Source organism: Eriocheir sinensis, chromosome 27 (assembly GCF_024679095.1).
Source record: "Eriocheir sinensis breed Jianghai 21 chromosome 27, ASM2467909v1, whole genome shotgun sequence".
Taxonomy (NCBI): domain Eukaryota; kingdom Metazoa; phylum Arthropoda; class Malacostraca; order Decapoda; family Varunidae; genus Eriocheir; species Eriocheir sinensis.
Genome location: NC_066535.1, coordinates 4,556,139 through 4,577,169, shown reverse-complemented (window position 1 = coordinate 4,577,169; position 21,031 = coordinate 4,556,139). Strand labels below are relative to the sequence as shown.

The window sequence follows — 21,031 nt, the reverse complement described above, 5'->3', positions numbered from 1 at the left end:
AGAGAGAGGGAGATAAAAGGAAGAAAGGGGGAAAGAGGAGGATGGATTAGGGGGGGTGAGGGAGAGACAAAGGGAAGGGAAGTTATGGGTAAAAGTTATGATTTGGGCAAAGGGTAAGGGAGGTGCTGGGAAGGGAGGGAAGATTGGAGGGAGAAGATAGAGGGAGGCTTGCGTAAGTGTTGGGGGGAAGGTCACGAGGGGAGAGAGAGAGAGAGAGAAGAGATAAAAAAAAAAGAGTGAGAGGAGAGAGGGTGAGGGGAAGAGAGAAGAGGAAGATTTTTTAAGAGGAGAGGAGAAAATCGTACTTAGAGAGAGAGAGAGAGCATAAGGGGAGATGATAAGGGAAAGAGGGGAAGAGTGGAAGAAGGGGAGATGGTAGGAGAGATTAAGATGAAAGTAGGGAGGGGAAAACGAGAAAGAGGGAGAGGGAGGGAAAGTGAAAAAAGTGACCACTGCAGAAGGAGAGGAAGAAAGATAAGGTAAAGAAAAAAGGGAATAAAAGGGAGGAAGTAGGAGAGAGAGAGAGAGAGAGAGAGAGAGAGAGAGAGAGAGAGAGAGAGATATGGAAGGAAGGTGGACAGAGGAGGTAGGGAGAGAAAAGAAGGGAGATAATATGAGAGAAAAAGAGAAGAGGAAAGGATTGATGTATGATGCAAAGGGAGAGAGAGGAGATTGGGAAAGAAAATAGATGAAGAGGAGGTGGAAGAAATAAGGAAAGGAAGGAAGGAATGAAGTGGGGGATGGAGTGGAGGGAAGGGAAGAAAGTAGGAGATAGGAGGGAATTAGGAAGGATAGAGTAAGGAGGAAGAATCAAAGAAAGAAGGAAGGAAGAATGGAGGGAAAAAGAGGAGATGTATGGAGAGAAGGAGAGGAGGAAGAAGGAAGGAGAGAAGGATGGAGGGAAAAAGAGGAGGTAGGGAGAGGGCAGGAGAAGAGGAGGAGGAGGAGGGGAGGTAGAGGCGTGTGTGGGGTCACTGCAGGTCTTGCCGGAATCAATAGATTGTAGAGTAGCATCCAACCACCACCACCACTATCACCATCACCATCACCACCATCACCACCATCACCACCATCACCACCAGTACCACCACCACCACCAGTATTACCACCACAACCACCACCACCACCACTATCACCATCACCACCAGTACCACCACCACCACCAGTATTACCACCACAACCACCACCACCACCACCACCACCACCCTCACCAGTACCACCACCACCACCACCACCACTATCACCATCACCACCATCACCACCAGTACCACCACCACCACCACCACCAGTATTACCACCACCACCACCAGCACCACCCACACCAGTACCACCACTACCACCACCACCACCAGTATTACCACTACCACCACCACCACCACCAGTACCACCACCACCACCATCACCAGTACCACCACTACCACCATCACCATCAATACAACCACCATCACCACCACGTCCTCCCTTCCTCTCCTCCCTAAAGGCCTCTTCCTCCCTTCCTCCTCCTCCTCTTCTTCCTTCTCTTTCCCCTCTCCCGAAGGCAACACTTGACCCTATGAATACCGATGACCTGGCTTGCTACCCCTTCTCCCCTTCATCAGCTCTCCCTCTCCCCTCCCCCTCCCTTCTCCCTTCACTCTTTCCTCAGCCCCTCCTTCTCCTACCATCCCTTCATTCTTTCTGAGATTCTCCTTCTCTTCCCATTCTTTCATCACTACTTCAGCTCCTTCCTCATTTTTCTCTCATCCTTTCAGTCTTCCCTCACTTCCCCGTATCTCATCTCCCTCTTCCTTCACCCTTTACTACCCTTCCTAATTTCTTTCTCAACTTTCAGCTCCCCTATTCACCCCTTTTTTTTTCCTTTCTCACCCTTCTTTTCCTAGCCCCTTCACTGTTTTATTCTACCATTCCTTCTCATTCCCATCCTCTCACCCCTCCCTCTGCAGCCTTTCTTCACCCCTTTCCCTATTCCTTCACCCCGTATCAGTTCCCTCTCATCCACCCCTTTCCTTCCTGTATTGCTTCATTACATTATTAACTTACTGACACTTTATCAACCTCTTATCCATCCCTCGAATCTGCTATCCTTAACTATCATCATCATCATCATCATCATCACCTGCAGCATCCCTATCGTCCTTATCTCTCACTTTTACATCCTCATCACAGCCACATAATGTCTCCTATCATCTCCCCTTCTTCCCCTCTTTTCTCCCTCTTGATTCCTCTTACACAAATGCCCTTCACGCTGACAGGCTCTATCCTCCCTCTTCCCTCCCCCTGTCACTCTTATAAGCAGGGGTGTGGAGTCGGATATAAAAAAAAATCGACTCAGACTTCAAGAAATTTTAAGGTTGCGACTCCGACTCCGACTCCGACTTCGACTCCGACTCCAACTCCGATTCCGACTTCAACTCCACACCCTTGCTTATAAGAAACCTGGACATCTTTCTCTTTCTGCACTTCAGCCTCATCTTCCTTTTCCTCCAACTCTCTCTTACATACATCCATTTTCACATCCAGCCTTCATCCTTCCATCACTCCCCGTCATCACTCTTACTAGCCTGCAAATCTTCCCCCTTATGCTTCTTATCCACTTACTCCACACTCAAATCTATCCACTTATAATGTTCCTACACTTCATCCACATATTCTAAACCTTCTTCTGCACCTCAGCCACTTATACACACACACACACACACACACACACACACACACACACACACACACACACACACACACACACACACACACACACACACACATATCTATCCACTTACATGCGTTCACACTTCAGTCACTTATTCCACACAGTAATATGTCCACTTACAATGATCCCACACTTCTCTTCTCTTCCCTTTCTTTACCTTTCTTTTCCTTTCCTTTCCTGTCTTCCCTTCCCATGCCTTCCCTTTTATTTCCCTTCCTTTCTTTTCCTTCCCTTCCCTTCCCTCTGCTTTTGTTTTCGTTCCGTTCCTTTCCCTTCTTTTCCTTCCCTTCCCTTCCCTCTGCTTTCCTTTTCGTTCCGTTCCTTTCCCTTCTTTTCCTTCCCTTCCCTTCCCTCTGCTTTCGTTTTCGTTCCGTTCCTTTCCCTTCCTTTCCTTCCCTTCCCTTCCCTCTGCTTTCCTTTTCTTTCCGTTCCTTTCCTTTCCTTCCCTTCCCTTCCCTTCCCTCTGCTTTCCTTTTCTTTCCGTTCCTTTCCATTCCTTCCCTCCTTTTCTTTCCCTTCCCTTCCCTTCCCTTCTCTTCCCTCTGCTTTCCTTTTCTTTCCGTTCCTTCCCTTCCTTTCCCTTCCCTTTCCTTCCCTTCCCTTCCCTTCCCTCTGCTTTCCTTTTCTTTCCGTTCCTTCAATTCCCTTCCCTTCCCTTCCCTTCCCTTTCCGTCCTTTCCCTTTATTTAAAATCGTACTTTACTTAATATTTTCGTGTGTATGTATTACGCAGCATCCACAAACACTCCCACAGACACCACAGCCTAAAAACCACAGCCTCGCCCCATGCCAACTGTCGCAGCTTCCTTCCCTCATCTTGTTCCTATCTCCCTCTATCGCTTTCTACTTTCCTTCCTATCTTCCTCTCCCTTCCTCCTCCTCCTCCTCCTCCTCCTCCCTCCACGTGCCGCTGCCCTGTCACTACTCTTTATGGGGAAGGGATTTAAGATGTCTCCCTTCAGCATCCTCTTGTTTCCGTCTACTCCTCCTCCTCCTCCTCCTTCGCTTCCTCCTCTTCTTCTTCTTCGCCTTCCGATTTGATTCTTTCCATCCTCGTACTCGTTCTCGTCTTTGTATTTGTGTTGTTTCTTTTTTCTTTTCTTTTTCTTTTTTGCCACTTCAGCATCGTCTTTGTCTTTCCTTTTTGTCTCCTCCTCCTCCTCCTCCTCCTCCTCCTCTCTTTCCCTTCGTTGCCTTGGTTCCCGTCAGAAGCTTAACTCTCCACCACCACCACCACAACCACCACCACCACAACCACCACCACCACAACCACCACCACCGCAACCACGAACACCACCAGTCCCTTCGCCAAGTTCATTTGTTCTTTTTTCCCCCCCCCCCCCCCCTTCCTCTCTCTCTCTCTCTCTCTCTCTCTCTCTCTCTCTCTCTCTCTCTCTCTCTCGAAGTGGGAATCAGACCATTAAAAGATAAGGAGGCGAGTTTATTGACGCAGGACAAAAGTATCGCCGCGCCGCCCCGTGTTGGTGCAGATCGCGGCCGCCAGAGGGCAGAGTCGAGGGGCGGGAGACGGTAATATTAGCGATGACGGTAATAGTAATAATAGTAATGTTCATAATAATAATGCTAGTCGTCAGTAGTGTTAAAAAGAATCGCCTATTAATGAACTCGTAAATCATGGTCTTTGGAAATAACGTGACAGCGAGTATATGTAACAGTAGGCTTAAATATTATAACACAAATGCAAAGTAGCTCCTGTGAACCTAATTCCATCTAACTTCACTATCCAAGCATTTATCGAAGCTTTTTTTGTGTACTTGTGGTATTGGCACTCACAACATGACTGCCAAGGTTGTTCCACTCATCCACCACTCTGTTGGTAAATCATTTCTTTGATGAATCTGAATTTATCCATCCTAAAAATTGGTTTACTAACAGAGTGGTGGATGAATGGAATACGTTTGGCAGTCATGTTGCGGGTACCAATACGATACATATATTTAAAAAGATTAGATACATATATTTAAAAAGATTAGATAAGTCATAGCGTAGCTCTTACAACACCATCACCCACACCTTGCTAAATAAAGCTCTCAATAATCGCCTAATGAATTAATAAAATTATGTGTATTAAAATTGGTAGTAATTATAATAGTAGACTAATGGTAACGTAACTATATAGCTCTTACTATACCATCACTCACAACTTGCTAAACAGGGCTCCCAAGAATTGCCTAATGAACTAACTCGTAACATCATTTTCGGTAACAACATCGGCATATAGTGATTACAATGCTATCGGTAACGTACTTGCTCCTACTCACTCACTCATTCACACCTTGATAAATAGGGCTCCCAAGAATTGACTAATGAACTAACTCGTAACATCATTTTCGGTAACAACGTCGGTATCAGGGTCGGTATATAGTGATTACAAGGCTATCGGTAACGTGCTTGCTCTAACTCACTCATTCACACCTTGATAAGTAGGGCTCGCAAGAATCGCCTAATGAACTAACTCGTAAAACCATCTTCGGTAACAACGCCGGTAGTGATTACAGCGCCAACGGTAGGATCGCCCCGCACACAACACCGCCACTCGGGCCTCAGGAAATTGGGTTCTTCCACTCTCCGTGATTCCTCAGTCACTCTTGAATTTACATCGATTGCTCTTCTCACTCCCGATGATGGACTCCAGTGAAAACTCCGGGCGGGAACAGATACTTTTTTTTTAAGATGCCTAAATCGAGACTCCTTCATAAATTCGGTGTTTCTTTTTCGACAACTTGCCATATTACGAGAGGAGTATGATAATGGTGTCTTTTGTTTGTTTGTGTCGCCTTCTAGTGCTGTAAGGAAGTATTGATTTTCGCCCAGAAATATTAAAGACAGGGCTTCAAACTGACAACCTTTTTTTTCTTAATTGTTTCCTTTTTGTTCCTTTTTTTTCTTTCCTTCCTTTATTTTCTTTCCTTCCCTTCTTTCCTTTCCTTCCTTTCTTTCCTTTCCTCTCCTTCCTTTCTTTCCTCTCCTTCCTTTCTTTCCTTTCCTTCCTTTCTTTCCTTTCCTCTCCTTCCTTTCTTTCTTTCCTTTCCTTCCTTCCTTCCTTCCTTCTTCCTTTCCTCTTTCCATGGGTACTATCGTTTTCCTTTTCCTCTTTCCTCCCATCTTTGTTCTCCTTTCCCCTTCTTTATTTTCCTTCATCCAAGTTAAGAACGTTAGTCATTTGTTTATCTTTCTTGTTTCGACTTTGTGTAATTTCTTTTTTTTCTTCCCTTCTTCCTTTCCTTCATCAGTGTCAACTATCACATTTATTCCTTTCCTTTCCTCCCTCTCATTCATCAGTTCCTTTTTTTTTCCTTTCTTCTTCCTTTCCTCTCAGTCTAAAAGCACTATCGTTTTCCTTTTCCTCTTTCCTCCCATTTCTCTATTCTTTTTTTCCCTTCCCTTCTTTTCTTTCATCCAAGTATACCCTCTTCTTTCCTTCTCCTCCTCCCCTGCTCTCTTCTTTCCTTCTCCTCCTCCCTTCTTGCTTCCCTCTTCCTCTCTCAGCTCTCCTTATCAACCATATTCTGGCCACAAATGATCACCTCGTTATAACAGTGGGCTCCCCTCGGAAGACAATTTCCCCTCTCTCTCTCTCTCTCTCTCTCTCTCTCTCTCTCTCTCTCTCTCTCTCTCTCTCTCTCTCTCTCTCTCTCTCTCTCTCTCTCTCTCTCTCTCTCTCTCTCTCTCTCTCTCTCTCTCTCTCTCTCTCTCTCTCTCTCTCTCTCTCTCTCTCTCTCTCTCTCTCTCTCTCTCTCTCTCTCTCTCTCTCTCTCTTATAATTAGTTCCTTTTTAATGATATGGAGAGAGAGAGATATAGTCCCATTTTAAAAGGGCTCTCGCAGGGAAGATGTCGGGGTTTCCATGGGTTGCTTGTTTCCTGAGACTGGCGGTAGTTTTGCAAGGCTTCCGCGCTGTGAACGGGAAAAACATGCATGACAACCCGACATAGCTCCTCTCTGGCCTTGAAAAACGTTCGTAACATGAGCCACAAACGTTTGATAATACGAGAGAGACAGACAGACCGCGCAGCATCCACCATCACCACCACCACCTTCATCCCGTTTTCTTTCTCTCCCCGCAGGCACCAACGTTCGGAAGCTCAACATCGTCCACAACAGCGAGACGCCCACCACCACCTACGCCATCCTGGACACGGGGACCAAGCAGGTGATGGTGATTATGAGGAGGAGGAGGACGATGATGGGAAGGAGGAGGAGGAGGACGATGATGGGAAGGAGGAGGAGGAGGAGGAGGAGGAGGAGGAGGACGATGATGGGAAGGAGGAGGAGGAGGAGGAAGACGATGATGGGAAGGAGGAGGAGGAGGACGATGATGGGAAGGAGAAGGAGGAGGAATGGGAAAGAAGAAAACTAGATAGATAAAAAGGAGTAGAAAGAGAAATAAGAATAATAATCAGAAAGAGGAGTAGGAGAAATAGGAATAGAATATGGTAGGAGGAGGAGGAGTAAGAGAAAGAAGGAAAACATAGTAGGAGAAGGAAAAGGGCTGGGAGAGAGAAGAGATTGAAGAAGGAGGAGGAGGGGGGCTGGGAGTGAGAAGAGATTGGAAGAGGAGAAGGAAAAAAGAAGAAAAATGAAAAAGAAAACGAGTAAGAGAAGTAAAAAGTAAATACAATAAGAAGAGGAGTAAAAAATATAAAAAAGTAGTGAGGATATAAGAGTAAGATAACTTAGAAGAAAACATAGTAAGAGGAAGTGTAAAAGAAAGGAGAAACTAGAAAGATGAGGAAGATGAGATGTTGAAGGAGAAAGAGGAGTAGGAGAAAAGAAAAAAAAGAAAAATAGTAAAGGATTAAAAGAAATAAGAACAAAATAAAAAAGGAAGAAGAATAAGAGGAATAGGTAAAAAAAAAAGTAGGATAAGAAATAAGAGGAGGAGAACGAAGTTGGAGGAGGAGGAGGAAAAGACAAATGAAACTGTGTGCGTGATGTGTGTGTGTGTGTGTGTGTGTGTGTGTGTGTGTGTGTGTGTGTGTTTTATAAGCCTTGTAGCACAGCAAGCCACACTTTCAACACCACTACCTCTTCCTCCCCTCCTCCTCCTCCTCCTCTTCCTCCTCCTCCTCCTCCTCCTCCTCCTCCTCCTCCTCCTCCGCGATGGGCACCACGAGGCCGCTTTCTACGGTTTTATTGTCTGGGTCGAGGAAGAATTTTTGAAAGAGTCTTGAAAATTGAAAGCCACCGTGACCGTGAAATTGGGTGACTAGCGAAGTGTGGTGACTCCTCCTCCTCCTCCTCCTCCTCCTGCTCCTCCTCCTGCTCCAACTCCTCCTCCTCCTTGCTTTTTCCTTGCCTCCTCCATCTCATCATTATTCTCCTTTCCTTTCTCCTCTTTCCCTGCAATTCGTCTCTGGCTCATTTCTCTCTCTCTCTCTCTCTCTCTCTCTCTCTCTCTCTCTCTCTCTCTCTCTCTCTCTCTCTCTCTCTCTCTCTCTCTCTCTCTCTCTCTCTCTCTCTCTCTCAACCCTTTTTCCTTCCATTTTTCTTCCTCCTTCGCCTCCTGGTCCAATTTAGCTTTCCCTCCACTTAACCTTTATTGCTCCTCCATCCGGCAATTCTATTAGGCCTTATTTCCCTCCCTCTCAGGTAATCTCCCTTCTCCCTCTGTTCCTCTCAGTCTTGCCTCTCCCTCATTAACTCCTCCCAGGTAATTTTCCCTTCCTCTCCTTCTTTCCCTCCCTCCTTATGCTATACTTTCCTTCCTTCCTTCCTTCCTCCCTGCACACGCGTCTTCTTTTTTTTTTTTGCCCCCCCCCCTCTTCCCTCAGGTACGCTATCTCTTAACTTTATGCTTCTCCTGGTAACTATCTTCCTACCTTTCCTCCTCCTCCTCCTCCTCCTCCTCTCTACCGCATTAGGTCATCCACGTGTTGCTCTTCTTATCCTTTAAAAAAAAAATTCCCCCCTCTGATTTTTTTTTTTTTTTTTTTTTTTTTCGTTTCCAGTCGACCTTCATCTCACCTCTTCCTTCTGGCTGCAGGTAACTAACTATTCACTTACTTTTACTTTCTCCTCCTCCAGGTAATGATTATCGTAACTCTTCTTCTCCCTTCTCCAGGTTTCCCTCTTGTTTTTTTTGTTGTTGTTTTTTTGTTTTCCTCTTTCGATCGGTAACTCCTTTCACATCCATCTCTCATTTTTCCCAATTAACCTTCCTCTTAACTCGTCCTCCTTCCCTTCTTCAGACCATGTTCTCACGTTCTTTTTCTCGCATTCTTTCCTTTTTCTTGTGTCACCTCTCTTCTTTTTATTCGATAGGTAACTCGTTTCACATCTATCTCTCCTTTTTCGCAATTACCATTCCTCTGAGCTGTCCTCCTTTCCTTCTTCAAATAATCATGCTCTCACGTTCTTTTGTTTTTCGTATTCTTTCTTTTCTCTTTGCGTCACCTCTTTCCTTTTTCTTCGATAGGTAACTCTTTTCACATCTATCTCTCCTTTTTCGCAATTACCATTCCTCTGAGCTGTCCTCCTTTCCTTCTTCAGCTAATCATGCTCTCACGGTTTTATTTTATTCGTATTCTTTCTTTTCTCTTTCCTCCTCCTCTTTCCTTCTTTCTTCGATAGGTAACTCTTTTCACATCTATCTCTCCTTTTTCTTGGTTCTTCCTCAAATGAGCTGTCCTCTACCTGTACCTTCACCCATCAGGTTTATTTCTCGCATTATTTCTTTTTTTGTGTGTCGCCTCTTTCCTCCTCCTCCTTCAAGTTACCTTCTTTCTCACCTCTCCTTCACCTCACCTTTCCTTTTGCTTCTTCCTCTTCCTTTACCTTCCCCCATCAGGTTTATTTCTCGCATTATTTCTTTTTTTGTGTGTCGCCTCTTTCCTCCTCCTTTTTTCAAGTTTCCTTCCTACTCACTTCTTCACGGCATCAATTTCTCACCTCTCCGCTCCTCTTCTTTCCTCCTCCAAATAGCCCTTCTCTTCTACCTTCACCTTCCCTCCATCAGAAAACTCTCCACTCTTTTCCTTCCTCATCCTGGTAATCCTGCTCCTCACCTCACTTCCTTGTGTAATCATCAGTACCTTACTCTGTTCCTCCTCCAGGTAACCCTACTCTACTCTATTATACTATACCTCCTCTCCCTTCATCTCCCGTCCTTTACCTAAACTGAGCTAACCATTTTCACTTTTTTTTTGTTTTCTTTCCGGTAATTACATCCTCTAACACCTCTCTTCCCCCTGCAGATGACCTTACTCTTCTACCTTCACCTTCTCATTCAAGTAACCATTTTCACCTTTTTCTCTTCCTCCAGGTAACTATTCATCTCCCTACTCCATATAACAGCTTTCACCTTATTCCCTTCCTCGAGTAATCATCTTCTAACATCTCTCCCTCCTGCAGGTGACCCTCTCGGCCGACTACCTCTTCGACCTCCTCCTGCCGCGCCTCGACTTCATGTACCAGTCGAAGAAGAACCTCAAGATCGAGTCCAAGGGTGCCAAGTATGAGATCGGCGACTTCGTGGTCAAGATCGGGACGGTGACGATGAGCGGCCACTACAAGGCCATCTTAGTGGAGGTGAGGGGAAGGGGGAAGGGGGGAGGGTTTGTGGGGAGTGGCTATTCTAGTGGAGGGTGTAGGAGGAGGGGAGAGGGGAGGAGGTGTGTTGGAAGGGTGGAGGGAGTGGATAGGTGGGAGATATATGTGTGTGTAGGGGTAGGTTTGATTGGGGAGGGAACGATAGGGAGAGGGGTGATAGTGTGCGTGTGTTTGTGTGTGTGTGTGTGTGTGTGTGTGTTTGTCTTGGTTTCATTTTAACTTTTATTTTGTATTTTTAAAATATCCAGTTTATCGAAACATGGCAACAATCACTTATCTAAACAACAACAACAACTGCAACAAATAACAGCAAGCCCAATAACAAGACAAAAAAGAACCACAAGTGACTAATACAAAGTAACAATAAAAAAATAAGTTACGTATGTGTATGTACCTCCATTTCACTTTTTTTTTCGGGTAATACTTTTTCGGGTAACACTTTTTCGGGTAATACTGTTTCTGGTAACACTTTTTCTGGTAACACTTTTTTATGGTAATATTTTTTTCTGGTAACACTTTCCGGCAATTCGTTTTTTTCTGGTAACACTTTTTCTGATAATACTTTTTCTGGCAACACATTTCTGGTAACACTTTTTCTGGCAACACATTTCTGGTAACACTTTTTCTGATAATACTTTTTTCTGGCAACACTTTTCTGGTAACACTTTTTCTGGTAAACCTTTTTCTGGCAACACTTTTCTGGTAACACTTTTTCTGGTAACACTTTTTTTCTGGCAATACGTTTTTTTTCTGGTAACACTTTTTCTGGTAACACTTTTTTCAGGTTACACTTTTTTCTGGTAACACTTGTTTCTCTCGCAGGTGGAATATTTGCCCTGCCAAACGCCCGCCCTCTGCTGGTCACTAATGCGGGAGTTCATGCAGAGTTTTATGGGCTCCTGTGTGAAGCCGACCCCGCCCCCCTACCTCCAGGTGAGAGAAGTGAGGTAGTCTGTCTGTCTGTCTGTGCATATGGTCGGTATTATCAGACGCTTTCACCCCTCACATCAACTATTTCTGAAGGCGGAAAAGGAGATCAGTCTGGTTATAATGAGTGTTTTAAGGGTCATGGTACAGAAGAAGGGTCATAAAACTACCTCTGGCAATGCCCAAGACTCCAACGAAAGCCTTGTCAAATATGTGTGCTCTCTCTCTCTCTCTCTCTCTCTCTCTCTCTCTCTCTCTCTCTCTCTCTCTCTCTCTCTCTCTCTCTCTCTCTCTCTCTCTCTCTCTCTCTCTCTCTCTCTCTCTCGTCAGTTCATCATATTTCTCGAAGTTTTGTGTTTCACGTTTGACAAGAATACCTATCGACAAAAGTTTTATCCAATCTTGAAACTGCCACTCCCCCGTCTCTCTCTCTCTCTCTCTCTCTCTCTCTCTCTCTCTCTCTCTCTCTCTCTCGTCAGTTCGTCATAGTTCTCAAAGTTTTGTGTTTCTCGTTTGACAAGAATACCTATCGACAGAAGTTTTATCCAATCTTGAACCTGCCACTCCCCCGTCTCTCTCTCTCTCTCTCTCTCTCTCTCTCTCTCTCTCTCTCTCTCTCTCTCTCTCTCTCTCTCTCTCTCTCTCTGTTCGCTAATCTCAAACTTTTTTTTTTTTTTATTTTATTTTATTTTTTTTTTTTTTTTTTACATCCGGTAGGCTTTCTTCAGGGGCCAGATGGTCGGCCCCATCCCGTCATGGCGCAGACAATTTTTATAGTGGCGCTAGTTATGCTTGGCTCATGCTGCCCCCGGGAACTCATTCTTGATTCATTGGACGGTTTCTTCTAGAGTCCGGGTTGATAGGTGGTCTTCTGGACAGCAGGTGGGTAGTCTTTGGCCACTCGGCGGTGACTGAAAAATCCCAGGTGGTCGCGTGGAGATTCGAACCGACGTTGTCCATGGCGTGGTGAATGTGAGCCCAGCACGCTAACCACTCAGCCATCGCCTACCCTACCCCTCCTACCTCTCTTGTCAACTATTTGCAAAGGCCGGAAAGGAGATTAATCGGGGTTTCATGAGTGTTTTTTCACCTACATGGTACAGAAGAAGGAACAAACCACCACCAGGGTCATAAAAGTAGTACCTCTAGAAATGCCCAAAACTCCTACGAAATCTGTGTCCAGTGTTTCAGAATATGGCCCTCTGTCTCCCTCACTGTCTGTCTCGCTCTCTCATATCCATTCCAAGGCAGTCTTACCCACCCTCTACCCTCTCCCGACCCTCCAAACCTATTCTTCATCCATTTTAAAGATATTGCATTTCTTTGTGGCCGTTGCAGCGCTTCACAAAACCTCTTAATCTACCTAATTCAATTCCGTTCCATTACTCCGCTGCATGAGCCTCTATTCTCCCGCTCAACCCTTTCTTACGTCCCCTTATCCATTAGCTTGTCATCGCCCTATTTTCCTTTTCTACGCATATCGGTACTCACTCTTTTTGCCCTCCTTCCCTTATTGCATTAGCCTATGTTTTCCTTCCTTACCCCCTATTATCTTTTCCTCTACCTACCTTTGTACACGTCTAGGCATATCGGTACTCACTATTATATTTTCTTAATCTCTGGTTCTCTCCTTTCCCTCCTGCCCTTATTGCTCGTCGTCTGCTTTTCTTCCCTCTCATCCATTTCCCAGCCTGCCCTTCCTCCCCTTATATGAGCTGCTGCTGCCGTCGGGCCCTGTTTTGTCCGTTCTGCCTCCCTCGCCCTTGCTACACACACACAACGTTTTCTGTATTTCATGTGTTGTTGGGGTAAACCAGCTTTCCTCTCTCAAACAATACTGGTGCGGCTACTACTTCTTCCTCAAATATTTCTCCTCCTCATCTTCCTTCTCCTCCTCCTACTATTGCTTCTATTTCTACGTCTACTGCTACTCTCTTTGTTAGTCCAGTGTATGTATTTTTTTTCTCTTTTTTTATAGTAAAGGAATCAGCTCAAAGGAAAAAAATAGATAACAAAAATGGGAAAATGCCCGCTAATCATTGCCCTCATAAAAAAGGAGTTTAGAAGAGTAGCCAAAAGAGAGGTCAATTTCGGGAGGAGAGGTGTCTCGATACTCTCCTCTTGTTGCCAGATTCCCTTCCTCAAGCAATACTGGTGCTTCTGTTTCTTCTTCCTCCACATATGCTTATCCTCCTCCTCCTCCTCCTTTTCCTCCTACTCTTACTTCTACTACTATTACTTCTACTACTGTTACTACTACTGCTCCCTTTATTATGTCCAGTTTTTGTCTCTCCACTCTTTATGCACTTATTAACACTTATCCCCTTTCTCTCTTATCACCATTCTCGCTAAGTCATTTTTTTGTGTGAATTGATGGAACACTTTATTGGTTTGGAAGAAAATGTTGTTACACCATTTCAGTAAACTAAAGGTGTTCGTATATTTGTTCTCATTATTTGCTGGGTATGTATTGGATAGATTTAGTATATAACGAAATGAGAAACGCCCTGCAGTGACTATTAGGAATATTTTACGTTTATGAAATTCTGAATGTTTATGAGTTGGGAGGGCAGCGCGAGTTCGGTAATATTAGACAATTACAAACGTCATAATATATACTGGATATCTCATGTCAGTATATAATTATGAATAGTAATATGAGCAGGTGTCGTGTTCCCAAGCTGTTGATCGAGAGCTGTTGGCGGTGTTAAGAGAAAAAAAATAGGTGATAGAGGAAGGGGAGGAGGCGAGAGCGAAGGATGAATGATTGAACTAAGCGACAGCGATGCGAGGGAGAGGAGGAAGAATGATGTAAATAAGAATAGGGAGTAGGAAGAGGAGGGAGACGTGGTTAATACGAGATAATGAGTGAGGGAGTGACTGACGGACTGACTGATTGCAAACGTGACGGTGTGTGTGTGTGTGTGTGTGTTTGAGAATGCATGTATACGTAACTAAGTGTACATGTGTGTATGTTTGTGTGTAAACCCATTAGTTTCGCCATTCTTAAGCAAAACTAACCCCCAAGGATTTAGCCCATTCAAGGAGTGTATGAACCTCGCCTCAGACCACGTGCGCACACACACACACACACACACACACACACACACACACACACACACACACACACACACACACACACACACACTTTTTTTTTACCTTACAGGAAGACAAAGCATCCTCTCAAGTGCTGCGAGGAGGAGGAGGAGGAGGAGGATGCACATAAGTATTAGAAACTCGTAAATGAGGAAGTGGGAGGGGAGACGAAAGAGGCCTAAGGGGAGGTAGGGAAGGAATGTGTATACGAGGAAGAAGACGGTTTTAAAAAGTGAGGGAAATCCTGAAGCTTGCAAAACTTGAAGACAGAAAAGAGAGGAGGAGGAGGAAAATATAGTGCTGGGATCGGGAAAAGGAAGAGATTGAGAAGAAGGAATATCATGTAGAAGAGAAAGAAGCAAGAAAGTGAAAAAGAAGGGGACGAAGAGAAAAACGGAAAGGAGTAAAAGAGAAAGCCGAGAATGAACAGTGTGTAGGAGGAGAAAGAGGAGGAACGAAGAAGAAGAATCAAGAGAGAGAGAGAGTCTGTCAAATGTATACCTATCCAATGCAGACGAAGAAGAAGAAGCAGAAGAAGAAGAAGAAGAAGAAGAAGAAGAAGAAGAAGAAGAAGAAGAAACAAGAACAAGAAGAGAGTCTGTTAAATACCCAATACAGAAGAAAAGTAAGAAGAAGAGGAGCTAGAACAAGAACAAAGTAAAAAAACAAGAACAATAACAAAAAGAATAAGTAGAGGATGAAGAGGAGAAGGAGGAGGAAGAGGAAAGAAAAAAAAAACAAGGGATAAAGCAAACCCCTAAAACAACAACAGCAACAATAACAACAACAACAGGAGGAGAGCCCAGTAAATATTGCGGACAGGTGGCATTAGTGTCCGGAAGCCCTGCAAAAGTAACCTCGTGGGTGCATGAAACACGAGGTTCGCTGCGTGTCAACTCCTCCTCCTCCTCCTTACCTATCTCATCACTGCCATTCTTGACCTCTTCCTCATGTATACCCTATTCGCACCCTTTTTAACCTCCCTTTTTTTCTCTCTCGTTCCTCCTCTTCTTCACCTTTCCCTTCCTTCCCCTAGTCCACCTTTCCCTTCCTTCCCTAGTCTCCTTTGCCTATCTCTTCCATCTCCTTCCATTTGGTACGTTTTCCCCCTGTTCTCCCGCAAGTCTCCCTCACGCTCCCCTTCCTTCCTTCCTTCCATTGCCATTCTTTATGTTTATCTTGCTTCTTTTAAGTGTGTATCACTTTAAATCTGTTTGACCTCCATTCCCCAATCTCAAGTTCATATACAAGCATTTAACCACCCAATATAATACCAGTGAACCAACCCACCCACCCATCTGCTCATCCATCACCCCCTCCCCTCCACTCCTCCCCCTCCCTCCGTAACTTGCTCTACCCACTCCGCGTCGCCCCCTCTTTCAATTTAGCTCAGAAAATGATGCTGAAAATGTGCCGAGTTGGGAAAGGTTTTCATGCATGTTTGAATCAATCATTTCGAGCAGCTGTGTGAAGGGCTTCCTGCTCCCCGTGTTACCCGCTGGCTTGTGGCTCTAGGGGGGAGGGGGGAAGGGAGGGAGGAGGAGGAGGGGGTGGGGGAGCAGGATGAGAGAGGTTTGGGGGAGGAAGGGAGAGGAGGAGGGGAAGGGAGGGGGAGGTGAGACCACGTTCAGCTGTACGATATCGTATTAGTTTTACTTTTTTTTGTTGTTTTTTACTCTTGTTCTGCTTTCATAATTCCACCGTTGTGTGTGGGTGTGTGGGTGTGGGTATGGGTGGGTGGGTGTAGAGGCGCTGCGTTGTTTTGTGATGAAGTTTAGCTTTTTTTTTTCTGCGGGAATTGTGTTGATGAGATGAGGTCGAGAGGGAAATGACTGTAGTGTTGGGCTTCGTGGTGTGTGTGTGTGTGTGTGTGTGTGTGTGTGTGTGTGTGTGTCCAGTGATAATCTCTCTCTCTCTCTCTCTCTCTCTCTCTCTCTCTCTCTCTCTCTCTCTCTCTCTCTCTCTCTCTCTCTCTCTCTCTCTCTCTCTCTCTCTCTCTCTCTCTCTCTCTCTCTCTCTCTCTCTCTCTCTCTCTCTCTCTCTCCCTGGTTCGTTCATTTACACAGCAGGTCAGGGCAATACAAGGGGGAAGGGGGGGCGGGTGTTTCCATTCACCTGCTCACTAACATATATTGACCTGGGGAGGGGGGGGTCAGAGGGGATGGTGGGGACGCGAACCAGACTCAGGTCACGCTCACGTCTGTATTCGTATACGCGATAGGAGGAGCGGGCGCGCACACACACACACACACACACACACACACACACACACACGGCTGAATACAACGGGTCGCCACCACAGACACAGTGACTGATGAGCGGGCTGATTATATATACGAACAAGCCATTCCCGGTAAATTTTCTGATGCAGTTCAACATTCAGTGTGTCAATTCATTAGGCATCACAGTCATTAGCGCGAGGCTCCGGAGAAGGGGGTCGGTCAGTAGCTATTGTGGCGGCACAGGGGAGCGGCGGCCGGTGGTATCCATCTCGGCAAAATTCAATGTATGGACCAAAATACAAGTGAATCGCTGGCGCGGCAAATTTGGATATTTTCATCACAGCGTTAGTTGCTTTCGCGTGAACACACTGACAATCATCATTCATGGACACTGGAACCATTCATTGACGCGGAAGAGAAATGTATAAATAAATTGGTAGATACATAGATATAAATATAACACACACACACACACACACACACACACTGGAATCATTAATATAGGCAGAAGAGAAATGTATGTAGATAGATAAGCGCGCGCACACACACACACACAGTAGCAGCGATTGGCCAGGAAAAAGCGTAGGTAACAGTCGCAGCTGCCGGCCGTCCAAAATGAAGCCAAATAACAGTTTTCAAAGGGATTCGGTTTTTCAAATTCGAAAGTAATGAAAGCGTGGGATGAAAGCGTCAATATTTACTTTTTTCCCGCGGTGTCCTTCCTTTTTATGTGGCGGTGGTGTTGAGGGGCGGGGGCAACACACACACACACACACACACACACACACACACACACACAGGCCAGTAACAAGCATATCGGTGGCTCAGTAGGTCAAGGCCAAGCATCCGTATCATTATATGGAAAACAGACGTGTGTGTGTGTGTGTGTGTGTGTGTGTGTATGTCCTACCGCCAGGCTTGTTTCCCTCCCTCCCCGCCAACACCTTCGCCCCACCCTCTTCTCCCCTATGTCCCTCCCTCCCCTCCATCGGCCGCGCCTCTCCCTCACCACCGTTTCTCTCCCTCCCTCAGAACCGCTTCCACGATGTCCACACCCCCCAGGACACGGTGCAGCAGTACGTGGAGAAGTTCAACGAGATCAGAGAGGGCACCACCTTCGCCGGCACGCAGACCACGGGCTCCAGCACCTAACACACACACACACACACACACACACACACACACACACATTTATGCTATCTAATCTTCACTTTTCCTTCTCTCTACAACCTTGATCTCACTTAGTCCTCTTCCTTCTCCTCTTGCTCAACTGTTTCTCTTTCTCTTTCCCTCTCTGCTTCCTAATCTACTCTTCCTTCCCCTCATCATCCATCACTCTGCATCACCTCCCCTTCATCCCTTTCGTCTCATTACTTTCCTTACCGTCTCGTCCTTTTAAAAAATTCTTACTAGTTAATTCCTCCTCTGAAATGAACTTCCCCTTAATAATGTTCCGTTTTCCTCTCACGGTGAAATAAATATCAAAAAATTTCTTTCTAGCTAATTCTTCCTCTGAAATGTAATAATGTACGGTTTTCCTCTCACGGTGAAATAAATATCCACACCCTTTTCTGCCTTAAGTAATTTCACAGTGTTTTCTTCTCTCCTTTTAAATGATTTCGTTGCGCTCTCCTCTTTTTATCATCCCTTTTCACAGAAACTATCTCCCTTTTTTTTCCTCCTTCCTCACTCAGATTTTCTTCCCTTTTCCTTTCCTCCCTCCCCATGCAAATTCTCTCCGCTCTCTTTCCTCCCTACCCACGAAAACTGTCCCTCTTAACCCCTCCAGCACCTAACACACACACACACACACACACACACACACACACACACACACACACACACATCTGTACTATCTAATCTTCTCTTCTCCTTCTCTCTACAACCCTGATCTCATTTATAGTTCTCTTCCTCCTCCACCTCCTCCTCCTAACCCCCTATTCCTCTCTACAGTATTGAAAAAAGTATGTGATTTATATATTAGTAAAAAATAAACTTGGATATTTCTGTCTCCGTCTCCTCTATGCAAGTAGATTGATACACAGAAAATGGGGTAAAGAAATTATTGTAAGCCCCAAATAAAATGAACGTTGCTGATAACTGGAAGTGGCGTATATATAAGTGTTGTGGAACGGATTTTTTTTTCTTATTGACTACTGAGCTTCCTTTTTCTGTACCTCATGTAAGAGTTTGTTGCGTTTATTGTGGCTGTTAGAGTTTAATTAAGCTCATCCATCACCACGCCTTAAAGTACTTCTCTTTCATACTGTATTGCAGTCGAAGGTAAATAAATGCAATATTGTGGGCACACACTAGATCGGCACGTGGCCTCGGTGCTAAGGTTCGACGCATTCATAGGCCGTCGAGAGTGGGCGGGAAATAGGAAAATACCAAACCGTTGTATCGAATGAGATTTGCTTGTTTGTTTTCGTCGATGTCATTCCACGGGGAGCAAAAATCAATTTGTATTAATTAAAGACTACTGAAAATGTTCGTTACTATGTCGATGGAGGTCGTATTGCGAGGAGTATGTGGGAAGGAGAAGCAGTGGGTGAAGCAAGGAGCAGATGTAGACCCTGTGTGGAGAGACAATCACAAGTCCCAGTGGGGGAGGGGAGGGGTGTAGTACTAACAGCGAGGGCGTGGGCGAGGAAGGAAAGGAGAGGGCGAGGTGAAGGGAGGATTAACGACCTAACGCCAACTCAAACCTGGCAGATTTTGTGTGTGTAGGGGGGTAGGGGCAGACGGTGTGCGTGTGCGTGCGCACCTGAAACACTCCCGGATGGACACACTGTCTTTAAAATCAGCGGGGCACGTATACTACTTCCCATTAGCCGCAGCCTGCAAAGTGTGTGCGGTGTGTCGGGGGCGCGGCGGCGGGAGGAGACTCATCAGGCGAAGGTATGCATGTAATAACGGCAGCAGGGCCAGCCAGCCACACAACCAGCAAGAGTCGATGTTCTCTTATCCCACTCACTTTCACTGTTATACTCCATTATTTATCTATTCGTTTGCATTTTAAAATGTAATGAGTTCCAATTTCATGGTTATTGAATCCCCTGTCATCGTGTGCTACAGTGTAGAACAGTGTATGTAGCGTTCACGGTATGTATGTTAAGTCTTCGTTTGCTTTTGTGTGTGTGTGTGGAAGGAGGGTCCAAGGTCTGATCATGTGCTGGACTCGTGATGGGCCAGTCAATACCTTCATGGAGGTTTTGGAGCTCGTTTTGAACCGATCTCCGGATACTGCTGTGACCCCCCCCCTCCCCCCCACACATACACACCCTCTTGCTCAAAGAGGGACGGTAATTGGTCCTTGTGTGTGTGTGTGTGTGTGTGTGTGTGTGTGTATATATATAATTATGGAGCATAAAAACTTCACAATCTTCTCTGTGAATCTAACCACACTCTCTAATACACAGAAAGATGTAACGAGTTGCCTACCGATCATCGAGAAAATAGAAGAAAAAAGGAAAATATAGCATTGTAACTAAGAGAGCGCCTGGCTGCTGTCTGTTATGTTCCGGCGCCCCTGCCCTCTCCCCCTGCCGATCTCTCTCCAAGAAAGGTGTTCTCACCTGACTTCACTATGATCCGCATCCCCCCCCCCCTCTCTCTCTCTCTCTCTCTCTCTCTCTCTCTCTCTCTCTCTCTCTCTCTCTCTCTCTCTCTCTCTCTCTCTCTCTCTTCTCTCTTCTCTCTTCTCTCAATACAAACAATAAAATACCGCTACAGTAAAGAATTCCATTTGAACACGGGCACGACGTGACGCGGCGATAATGACGGTGCAGTGATGGGTGCAGTGTGTGATGGCAACAATGGAGGAGTAAGGGAGAGGGGGGATGGGAGGACGTGGGCGGGATGGAGGTGCTGGGGATGAGCCTGTGGTGACCTGACCTCGCCGGAATAAAGTGCTTATATACGTAGACACCCGGCAGTCATGACCTCATTTCACCCTTGGTTCCAGATGAAGCAGGACACAGTCTCTCCTCCGCAGCCTTCTCGTCGAAGGGTCACGGTGCAGTGAACGACATGGAGGACCTTACAGACTTCGTCCACGTACCAGTGCGTGACGCCAGGGTGGACAGGGTGTACTCCGACATGCTGCTGTGGATGGAGCACAACCCACGCGAGGTCGTTGAGTGCCTCGACGACACCTTCCTCAAGGGCATGCATATGCTGCTGGAGAGAGACCTGTGTGCGTGCCAAGCGCTTGAGGTGGTGCGGGTGGTGCGCCGGGCCATCATCCACGTGTATGCCAAAGATAAGGTGAAGATGGTGGAGAGGTTGACGCATCTTGGGCTGAGGACCCTGGAGCTGGTGATACAAGTATCTCATGTACAGTCTGAGCGAGTCGTTGGGCAGTGGGAGCGCCTCGCCTTTGCCGCAGTGTCGTTCGTCAACCAGTGGAGGCCGGGGATGTTCCCGCACTGCCGCGGCTTGTCGCGATTTTTCAAACAGTGTGTGGCGTTTATGATGTGTTACGACAACATATGTCCTAATCAAC

The 21,031-nt window shown here is 45.8% G+C and overlaps 1 protein-coding gene across 1 annotated transcript in view; it reads left to right on the top strand.

The window, feature by feature from the left end:
- The window catches only part of LOC127004020 (mediator of RNA polymerase II transcription subunit 20-like), a 40,699-nt gene extending 22,174 nt beyond the window's left edge, over nt 1-18,525 (top strand). Inside the window, exons 3-6 of the mRNA XM_050871226.1 lie at nt 6,796-6,881; nt 10,082-10,258; nt 11,102-11,212; nt 17,557-18,525. Coding sequence (XP_050727183.1) covers nt 6,796-6,881; nt 10,082-10,258; nt 11,102-11,212; nt 17,557-17,676 — 494 coding nt within the window. The 3' untranslated portion in view covers nt 17,677-18,525. The remainder of the gene's footprint in view (nt 1-6,795; nt 6,882-10,081; nt 10,259-11,101; nt 11,213-17,556) is intronic.
- The last annotated feature ends 2,506 nt before the right edge of the window (nt 18,526-21,031 follow it).